This window comes from Arvicanthis niloticus, chromosome 8 (assembly GCF_011762505.2).
Source record: "Arvicanthis niloticus isolate mArvNil1 chromosome 8, mArvNil1.pat.X, whole genome shotgun sequence".
Lineage (NCBI taxonomy): Eukaryota > Metazoa > Chordata > Mammalia > Rodentia > Muridae > Arvicanthis > Arvicanthis niloticus.
This window is the reverse complement of record NC_047665.1, coordinates 61087057-61098263: the sequence shown is the minus strand read 5'-3', so window position 1 is coordinate 61098263 and position 11207 is coordinate 61087057. Positions and strand designations below refer to the sequence as shown.

At 40.9% G+C, this 11207-nt stretch overlaps 1 protein-coding gene across 2 annotated transcripts in view; it reads right to left on the bottom strand.

The window, feature by feature from the left end:
* Positions 1-8216: 8216 nt before the first annotated feature.
* The window catches only part of Cdc123 (cell division cycle 123), a 46781-nt gene continuing 43790 nt past the window's right edge, over positions 8217-11207 (bottom strand). For both annotated transcript variants that reach the window (XM_034509995.2, XM_076939460.1), the window contains 3 exons: positions 10812-10940; positions 9410-9547; positions 8217-8841 (listed from right to left, as the gene is read on the bottom strand). In XM_034509995.2, coding sequence (XP_034365886.1) covers positions 8815-8841; positions 9410-9547; positions 10812-10940 — 294 coding nt within the window. In that variant the 3' untranslated portion in view covers positions 8217-8814. The remainder of the gene's footprint in view (positions 8842-9409; positions 9548-10811; positions 10941-11207) is intronic.

Genomic DNA, 11207 nt, shown 5'->3' with positions numbered 1-11207 from the left:
CTTTATAGCAAAGAAAAGGTGAAAAATAAGAACACAACCATGGAAAGTCACACAATGCTCTTGGCCACCAAAATGACAAAGGGCTGAGCAGAAAGTCTGATGAGCTCCCAAAACGCAAATCAAAACGAGACTTTCTTAAGGACACTGGTTGCATCCAGGAGGCCCCTGTGGCATGTCAGCAGCACAGACTGCACCAGTTAACCCATCCTTTTCCAAACCAACAGACCTTGTTTCTCTTCAGGAAGCAAGATTTCTGGAACCACAATGCATTCACATTCCAGACACCTCAATGAAAGAATAGATTAGAGTAACACAGAATAACTCAAAACTAACCTTTAAGCAGGCACTGTGACACACATCTGTACTCTCAGCATTTAGGAAGTAGTGTCAAGAGGAGTAGGAGATTAAAGTCAGTCTTGGCTATCCAGGGAGTTCATGGCTAGCCGGAGCTACATGAGACTCAAAAGGAAGCAACCAATCAATTAAATTGAAACTAACCTTTAGGCAGGCAAAGGTGTTGGAATCTAGGAGATGATTTCCTGGACACTATCATGTATTTAACATTTATGTTATTAGCCACATTAAGTTTACTAAGGAAACAATACACACATTTTAAAGAAAAAAAGTCATTTCCTCATCAGGAAAATTGATGTAAAAGTTGAACGTGTTTTATATCCAGAATTGTACTGTTCATCTGTCTTACCATATTTTGCTTGGGTCTTTTTTTTTTTATCCTATCTAGTCTGGCTTCCACATCTCCTCTTTTTCCTCATGATTTTGTGTTGTACAGATGTATGAGATGTGCTCACATGTGTCTGAGTATGTGATCCTGTGCATCTACCTCCTGAGATTAGAACAGGATGTTGGGTGTCTTCCTTCGTTGCTCTCTGTCTGCTATGAGACAGCACCTCTGGGAACAAAGCTTGCTGTCAGTTAGGCTAGCAGGCCAATGAGCTCCCAGGATCCTTTTGCTCCAAATACAAGGCTAACAGGCAAACACAGCCACATACTGCATTTTACATGGGTGCTAAGAATTCTATTCTGCTGGTGTCTGAGGAAAGGGTCCCCAAGAAAGGCAGCAATGGGGTATAGAGTCAGTGAAGAGGCCAAAGTTTATCTTTGCCAATTCTTCTTTTGTCTAAAACTCTTTGCCATCCTAAGGACAAAAGCTGCTGGCTTCTGGTAATAAATTCTGTTAGCAGCAGGTGAATTAAGAAGAAAAAAAGCTTAAATGGTAGGGCTCCCTTCTCTCTGGCTCAAGGACCTCTCACAAGAGGCTTGGACTCATTAACTCTTTATGAACCAGAGCAAAAAGAAAAGGAAGGAAAGAAAGAAATTCATTTACACAGACAATGCACACATACAAACACATATACATCTATACACAGACATGTTCTGGTTGGGCCCAACCACCTGTTTCAATCAACTCCAGAAGCAATCATGCATGCTTACATAATACACATATAGACAAACAGACACATTTGGTAGATGGATGGATGGATGGATGGATGGATAGATAGGGCAAAGCCCCCAAAGCCACCACCTTATTTCTTTTCTCTGTCCTTTTTATAGGCAAAAGTTCTTAGAAAATTACCTCACAGATAAAATGTTACACAAGAGAGTTACAGAAGGATGTTGATATTAAGTTTAAGTTCAAAGCTCACTGTAAGTTCAAGGCAACAGTTTCACATGGCCTTACTTTATCATAGTGTACACCTGTGGCTTCATCCTTGGATCTAATCTAGAATAGATGTTTTTCCTTGATCACAAAATTGTCCCAAGCCTTCTGCTCTTTTCAGTGTAACTGTAAAAGCTCATTGTATTCCTTACTATGAAGCCTTTACTTAGCATTTTATAAGAAATGGGCACATTCTATTCTTGAATTTAACTTTATTATATCTTTCTGACAAAACAGCTAAAACCATTTCTTAAAACTTTCTTCCAAAACTTATTTGAATCAAATCAGGAATTCTATAAAATCAGTAATTCATCTAAACAGTATGAATTCATGAAAGTTCACCTTGATGTCGGTCTGCAGCAAGTCTGCTCAATGGGGTGGGCTACTGCACAGGAATCCTTGGGGCTATGGAAGAGGGACAGGAAAGGTATATCAGCTGCAAGAAGCCATCCTGAGATGAAGTCTCTTGGGATCTCAGAGCTTACCTGTTACATACAGGTCATGCAAAAAGCGGTGGGCCATCTCCAGGAAAGTCACCTGCTAGCCTTAGCCTCTCCTTGATGGCTCCTGACACTAATCAGCCCTTTATGCTTTCAGTAAGTGTTCTTGCCCACTGGAACCATCTCCCTTATATACTTCTGAACCAGTAAAACACCATTTGACAAAGCCAGTTTCCAGCGTTAAATTTAAGTCAACTCCTAACACTAATACTAATTTCCCCCTATTATGGTTGAGGTACCCGTGAGCAATAGAAATAAATTAATTAATTAATTAACTAAAAAAAAAATTAAAAAACTGCAACATTTCAAAGCACATTTACCACAAATAATTATTTCTTAAAGGCAGTTGATATCCTGAGCTCAAAGACCAAGTGTTGAGCATATAATGCTATAAAGATAATTAAACAAAACAACAACAAAATCCTTTAGCTCCCCATGTCTAACAAGCGCAGTAAGGGTAATATGTTTCACTTTTGCATTCTTGTATATGCAAAGACATGCCTGCAACAATTACAATAGTTTTTGGTAGCACATTAGAAGGACAGTCTGGGAAACTAAAGCCTTTTCCGTCCTCACCTGGGCAGACAGTGAGTCCAAAACAGATGAGGGCTCCTTTAGGGAAGAAGAGAATTACTAAAATGATGGACTTTTAATAAAAGTGACTATCAACTTTGAGACCATTATATTTTTTAAATAATTTCACTAATATGTGTTATTGCATATGAAAGATGTCTTGGTGGCTTGATATGAGAAATGCCTTGCCTATCCTGTACCTCTATACCCACACTGAATTTAAACTCAAAGAAAATTATAGGGAAGTTCTCAAGTCAAGAAACATATTTCCTGCCTTCCTATCTGGACCAGAGCACCAAGCAGATCCCGGGCAGCAGCTCTGCACCCAATCTCACAAAACTCAGAGGAAGTGGGCCTCCCAGGAGCTCAAACCCAGGCAGTATCTTAGGTAAAAAGACAGCAACACCTACTCCAAACAGGGAGTAACTGGAACCCAGGAATTCACTCCTGGCCCAGAGTACTGGTTCCTTCCGGTCTGCACCCGAGTACTGAGCAGATCTTAGGCCCCAGCTCTAACCCCAGTAGTAACAGCCATCCCACACAGTTCTGAAACAACCAAGATAATAGGAAGACAGGCTCCAGTCAGAGACAGGGCAGGTAGCAATAAGCAGATCCAGGTGGCGAAAGGCAAGCACAAGAACATAAGTATCAGCAACCCAGGGTACTTGGCATCATTAGAACTTAGTTCTCCCACACTAGAAAGTCCTGAATCCCCCATATCACCAGGATATCAAGATTCAGATTTAAAATCACTTCTAATGATGATGATAGAGGACTTTAAGAAGGACATAAATAACACTCTCAAAGAATTTGAGGAGAAGACAGGTAAACAGGTAGAAGCCCTTAAAGAGGAAACACAAAAATCCCTTAAAGAATTATGAGAGAACACAACCAAACAGGTGAAGGAATTGAACAAAACCATCCAGAACATAAAAATGGAAGTAGAAACAATCAAGAAATCACAAAGGGAGACTACCCTGGAGATAGAAAACCTAGGAAAGAAATCAGGAGTCATAGATGCAAGTATCACCAACAGAATACAAGAGATAGAAGAGAGAATCTCAGAAGATATCATTGCAAATATTGACACAACTGTCAAAGAAAATGCAAAATGCAAAAAGTTCTTAATACAAAACATCCAGGAAATCCAGGACACAATGAGAAGACCAAACCTAAGGATAATAGGTATAGATGAGAGTGAAGATTCCCAACTTAAAGGGCCAATAAATGTCTTCAACAAAATTATAGAAGAAAAATTCCCTAAAGAACGATATGCCCATAAACATACAAGACCTACAGAATGCCAAATAGACTAGACCAGAAAAAGAAATACCTCTCATCACATAATAATCAAAACACCAAATACACAAAACAAAGAAAGAATATTAAATGTAGTAAGGGAGAAAGGCCAAGTAACATATAAAGGCAGACCTATCAGAATTACACCAGACTTCTCACCAGATACTATAAAAGCAAGAAGATCCTGGACAGATGTCATACAGACCCTAAGAGAACACAAATGCCAGCCCAGAATACTATACCCAGCAAAACTCTCAATTACCACAGATGGAGAAACCAAGATATTCTATGACAAAACCAAATTTACACAGTATCTTTCCACAAACCCAGCACTACAAAGGATAATAGCAGGAAAGCTCCAATACAAGGAGGGAAATTATACCCTAGAAAGAGCAAGAAAGTAATCCTCTTCCAAAAAATCCAAAAGAAGATAGCCACACAAAGATAATTCCACCTCTAATAACAAAAATAACAGGAAGCAACAATCACTGTTCCTTAATATCTCTTAACATCAATGGGTCAATTCCCCAATTAAAAGACATAGGCTAATGGACTGGATACATAAACGGGACCCAGCATTTTGCTGCATACAGGAAACCCACCTCAGTGCAAAGACAGACTCTACCTTAGAGTAAAAGGCTGGAAAACAATTTTTCAAGCAAATGATTGTAAGAAACAAGCTGGAGTAGCCATTCTAAAACCTCCAGCCTGAGAACACAAAGGAGGGGACTCTTGGCTCTACCTGTATAGATAGTTGAGGGTAGCGTTGTCAGGCATCAGTGGAAGTGGAGGGCCTTGGTGCCTAAAAGTTTGGATTCCCTAGTGTTGGGGAATTCAAGAGCAGGAAGGTGAAAATGGGAGGATGATGGGAGCACACCCTCATAGAAACTCCCAGAATTATATGGATCAGACATGAACAGAGGCAGGCCGCCAGAAGACTAGATTCCAGAATTTAAACAAAAAATTATTTGTTTTGAGAATTGTATATTGCAGAATATGCAGCCTTGGTGTATCTGCTCATCAAGCAAGCTGAGCAGACCTGCTCAAACCTCTGATGTCCTGGAATTTTAGCTGGATACAGTGAAGACACAGCATCAGAAGCTTATCAATTTACTCTTCCCCCTGCCCCTCTTCTAATATCTCAACACCCATAATCAGCTTGAAGAAGTTAATGAAGAGTTGGCGCCCCTATTCCTTGGGCTTGGGGACTGAGGTGGTTAATACTGAGCTGCCTTTCTAGGGAAAAGTAGTGATTTTGTTGGAACAGGGAGGATTAGCTAGGATTTATTGCATAGCCATAAACTATTGGTAGAAATATGTATAATTGTTATTAAGATGAAGTTATAATTTCTTAAATGGTACAAAATTTACTTTGATTTCAAATTTAAGGTTTTCATTGGTATGAGTGTCTTATTGATATAAAAGTGAGATTAATATTGTTACTCTCATAGGCATTGTGCCTATATAACACATTTAGGAATACAAAGCTTAGTCCCAGTCCTTCTTTAACTTTTCTAAGTGATTTGAGATGGTTAGCCTGTGAGTTAAGGGCCTATAAAAAATTCATGGCTCTGAGTTTATTGTTAGGGTGTTTTCCATATTTTATTTAAAACTAGCTGAGAGGGGTTAACAGACAACAGTCCAGATTGCCTTACATAGATAGTTGGTTTTCAAAATGTCAGAAGTCCACAGAATTGACTTTACAAACATTTCTGTATTAATGTTCATTTTGACTAGAGACGTCTGCTCCTGACAGCTTTCTGTCTTGGATTCTAAGAAGAAATTGAGCATCTTTGGAGTTACTCCAGTTGTGGTGAGACAGCCACTAGGCAAGAATTGCCTCTTTCCATCTACAGACAAATCACTGTCCAGAAAAGGACACACTTGCAGAACAGTTGACCGATTATATCTGCCAAGACAGAGTAATCAGCCCTTAATAATTCTGCATCACTAGGTCTGTCAGATGATCCTGGGCCAGAAGGCTGAAGATTGGATGCTCCAACGTTTTGTAGTATAGGGACTGTCCAGTTAAGCAGTCTCTATAAATTGGCTAAGTTTTAGAAGCTATGCTTTGTGCTTCCTGTAATTTCTGTTAATTCAGTCATTCTGGATTTCTGACGGGGTTGAAGACATATAGTCTCATAGCCAATCCCAGCTATTTACTTTGAGAGAAAAGATTTGAGAGGATGGTTTTCAGCTGACATTTATTCTAAAGCCAAGAAAAAAGCCAGGTTCAGAACTAAGGCTTTTAGTTATGAGAGATGACAGAGGTTAGTTAACAAAATGGTTAGTCAACAAAATGATGGACTGGGTATTAGGTCTATCTTGTACCTTACTGATACAAATTTGTATAGTTATACTCTAATTGTATTTTGAGAAAAGTTTTATTTTAACAGGAAGGGTGATATGTAGGAGGAGCTAAGGTGGGAGGGGTAAGGAGAGAAAGAGGAGGAGTAAGAAGAGGAGGAGCTAGGAGACAAGAGATAAAGAGAGAGAGAGAGAGAGAGAGAGAGAGAGAGAGAGAGAGAGAGAGAGAGAGAGAGGAGGGAGAACATGAAGGCAAATGTTTGCTTGTCTCAGCCAAAGATAGTTGGTATATCTAGGTTGGGTATTGGGTAACACTTCTAATTGTATGGGCATTTTGTTATTGAGCATTACCAAACTTATAAAGCCTCTGATTAACATATTTAAAAAGTTACTAAAAAAAAAGTCAGAACCTGTTAGAGATACTAGGATACACTTTAAATGATCTGTTCTGTCTATGGAGACTAATAGTTTAATAGGCCTATTTGTTCAAAGTGCTGCTTATAGATTTAAGAAAAGCAGCCTATGGTTATGTGGTTTTCTGCGATGTTCTAATAGACATTCATGATGTGGGGGCTCATGTACCTGTTTTACCAGAGTTGAATAGAATAATATGGTCACACATGGAACTTGTAAAATGCTGTATTTTTAATATGTCATTCATATTGCAAGTAAAGTAAATTCCTATGGGAAAGAGAGAAGAGAGAGGGGAGAGGGGAGAGGGGAGAGGGGAGAGGGGAGAGGGGAGAGGGGAGAGGGGAGAGGGGAGAGGGGAGAGGGGAGAGGGGAGAGGGGAGAGGGGAGAGGGGAGAGGGGAGAGGGGAGAGGGGAGAGGGGAGAGGGGAGAGGGGAGAGGGGAGAGGGGAGAGGGGAGAGGGGAGAGAGAAAGAGAGAGAGAGAGAGAGAGAGAGAAACATGGAAAATGTTCGCGTGTCTCTGCCAGTCAAAGATAGTTGGTATATCTAGGTTGGGTATTGGGTTACACTTCTGATTATATGGGCATCTTGTTATTGAGCATTACCAAACTTATAAAGCCCTTGATTAATATTTTTAAAAAAAAGTTACTAAGAAAAAAAAAAGAAAAGCTATTGGCAAAAACAAAAAACAAAAAAAGAAAAAGATAACATACTAAATGTATGAAACATTTCTAGGGAAACAAACACTTGGTGAGGGCAGATGTGGGATGGGGGGTGGCAGAGAGGTAACCAGAAAGTGGGATATCATTTGTAATGTAAATGAATGGAATGATTAATAAAAATGTTTTTTTTAAAAAAAGGAAATGAAAAAAAGAAATCTATTTCCTATTCTAATTAACTTCCTATTCCAAATTCCTATTTTAATATTCTATTTTCACATGGAAAAGTAAAGAATAATCCATTTTATTTAATTTTAAATGTTGCTTACTGTGTCCGTGGTTTGTGTGTCATCATGACATGGATGTGAATGGAGGAAGTCAGGAAGTCAGAGACCGTGTGCATGCACAGGAGTCTGTTTTCTCTTCAAGGCTTATGGGGTCAAACTCAGGTCACCAGGCTCTCACCAGCCCATATCCCTTTAGTCAGCACAGAGTTCACGTTTCATCACAGCACCATAATTAATATGGATCATTACACTTTGCTCTCAGTCATCCCCCCCCCACCCTCCAGCCCCACTCCCACCCCCCACACCCCCAACCCAAGTTGCTCCCTTTCTTTCCTTCAGTGCTCATGTCCTCTCTCCCTTCACACTTCATTTAAGCTCTCTTCCTCCTCTCACGGTATCCTACTATTTTTGTAAATCATAAATGTGACCACCTACCTGGCAGGTATAAAAATGGAAACAAATAGAGATAGATCTAAATAGAATGAACCAGAGAGCAGGTATTTCATAAAAAGTTATTTTATTTTCAGAATAGCATGTGTCTTAGTTAGGGTTTTACTGCTGTGAAGAGACACTATGACCAAGGCAACTCTTACAAGGACAACATTTAATTGGGTCTGGCTTACAGGTTCAGAGGTTCAGTCCATTATCATCAAGGTGGGAGCATGGCCGCATTCAGGAAGGCATAGTGCAAGAGGAGCTGAGAGTTCTACATCTTCATCTGAAGGCTGCTAGCAGACTGACCTCCAGGCAGTTAGGACTAGGGTATTAAAGCCCACTCCCACATTAACACAACTACTCTAACAGGGTCACACCTACTCCAACAAGACCATACCTCCTAACTGGTGCCAGCCCTGGCCCAAGCATATACAAACCATCACAGTATGCTTCCTTATGTTTAAGATCTATTTATTATGTTGTTATTTTTTTACAAGTACCAAAGGTCTTCCATCTTTCTCCAGGTAAATATACATGAATATAAAAGCCAATGGTTTTGCATCCTGCCCACCCATCTGCACCTCGTTTGGTCAATGAAAAGTTGAATTCTATGTGAGCTTCTTACATAGCTGTTTCCTGCTTTGCTTATTCTCCAGGAAGCACTCAGTCATCCTCTTGCTGATTTCTTTTCTGTTAAAGGAAACCAAGAATATGTTGAAGAAGCATATTCTAAATGACCACTGTTTCCATCAGAAAGTAAAACTTTCTAAAGGTCTCCACTTGTAAAGATATGGCCAGGAGTTATGGAGAAAGCAATCTTTAACTAGCTTGATATGCTGGCTGATAAACTTGATCACCTGGCTCCTAGGTGACAACCCTCAGGCATCGGAATACTTTCTTCTTTTTATTACATAGGTACACACAAGCACACTCACAATTACTGTGTGGAAGCAGCAGGGAGTAGACCCTCGAGCCCCATGATAACATACATACTTCAAAGCTAGCAGAATGCAGATTTTTCTAAATGACTGTGTCATAAAACTATCTTCTGTCATCCCGGTGATAAGTTACTCCTTCAGCTCATAGTTCCTATTTACTTACAAAGCAGCCTAACTCCTCTAACTCCTTCACTGCGGCTCTTCAATCTATAATCATCAAATAAAGGTCCAGGGGCTGAGGACTGAAAGGAAGTGTCACAAAGCACACTTGAACCACAACTTGAAAGGATGACCAGCACATAAACTTCCTTATACTTTACCAGCTTAAGAAAATCTATGAGCTTGTGAGCATCTTCCCCGGTGGAAAGGTCTACGAAGTCCTTGGGCAGTCCATAGCTCAGATAGGGGCTGGGCTGCACTGTGACTTCACTGTTTGTGCAACGGAAAGCTGGAGAATCCTTTGCAAACAGAAAACAAGAGAGTCTGTCATTTTGTTTTTTCAGGTCTATTTTCCAAACTAAAAGAAAGACAGCAGCACAATTCCAATGCCATTGTTCTCATCCGTACCAGAGCAGGAAGAAAACAAGTCCCTAAAGTTTAAAAAAAGAAAAAAGAAAAAGACACCAGGAATTTAAAATAATTGTATACACTCACGAGAAATGAATAGAAAGCCTTTCAAAGTAGCGTTCCCTGGAGAGCTAGCTGGGTCTCTAAGAGCTGCCTGTGTAACACACTGTGCTGTGGAGAAGCTCCTGAGTAGACCAGGGCCCAACGGTAGTCAGCTCTGTGCCCAAGCAATGCCATGTAGGCCAGAGCTCTGTGCTTACAAGCATCTTCTCCAGGTGGGTAGTTGGGAGGTATGCTCCTGTAAGCACTCTGCCCTCGGGGAAGAATCTTCCCTTCACAGCAAGGCCGGATGATACTCTGAGTTCCACCATCTTTTATACTCCTCTTAGATCACCTGCAACCTCACCATCTATGTGAGCTGCAGGTTCGCAGGTTACTAGTCACCCAAGTCATTCTTTAACATACTCGGTCAAGCCTTACAGATGATATTTACATGTTGCCTTATGCCAGAAAGGACTCCAGAGACAGAAGGCCTCGGCTTTGGACTTCTCAGGTGGCAGAGATCTAGGTGAGGATGGTTGGTGTCCAGCAGAGGAAGACAAAACAGGAACTAGAATAAGTTGGGACCAGGAAACCCTAGAAAGCAGCCACATTTTACACAGATAAACCAGTCACCTGACAAGTGTCATCGGCTGTGTGCTGGACTTTGTTCTGGGAATGGGAAGTAAGTGGTGAGACTGGGAGACGGACAGATGGTCAGTAAGTGAGCAAGTCCATGAGCTAGACTGTGTCACGCAGTCAGAAGAGTTACAGACACCAAGAACTGGCAATGTGGTAAGAAGGCAAACAACGAGGATGTCTTTAAAGGGTGACCTTGCTAAGGGACATCTTGGCTGAGAGTCAAACAAGGCACACAGCAGCCTTTGGAGACAGCTAGCGCACAGACTTCCCAGCAAAGCTGGGCTTAGGTTTCTAGAGTCCAGGGACAAGCAGGGCACATGCTGGGGAACCAACTGCTGTCAGGTCCCAACCACTGAGATTTATAAGTAAACAAGAGACAGGTGCACGGAGGGTCTACTAGACCCTTTCCTCGTGGTCCAGGCCCTGACTATGCAGTCAAGGGAACGGTGAACAGACTGAAGTGGGTGGTCTTACCTGCTCCTGAGCATCCCCTTCACTGACATCACCTCGTAGGTTGTTCTCAGATGTTAGCTCTTCCCAAGTAAACAACAGAGAGTCTGTGACTTCCCCAAATGGGTTAAAGTCAATCAGCCATGCCTTCCCCTAGGACAGCAGAATAAAACAGACAGAACCCAGTTGAGTATAATATATAAAAATAGATTACTTAAAAGGCATTTTCCACTCAGGAGGCAAAGGCAGGTGGATCTCTGTGAGTTCAAGGCCAGCCTGGTGTACAGAGTGAGTTCCAGCATTGCTAGGGCTGTTACACAGAGAAACCCTGTCTCAAAAAACAAAACAAAACAAAACAAAAGGCATTTTCCTATATTTTCCCTTACAAGTCATCAATGTAGCATTTATTCTGTGTGTATG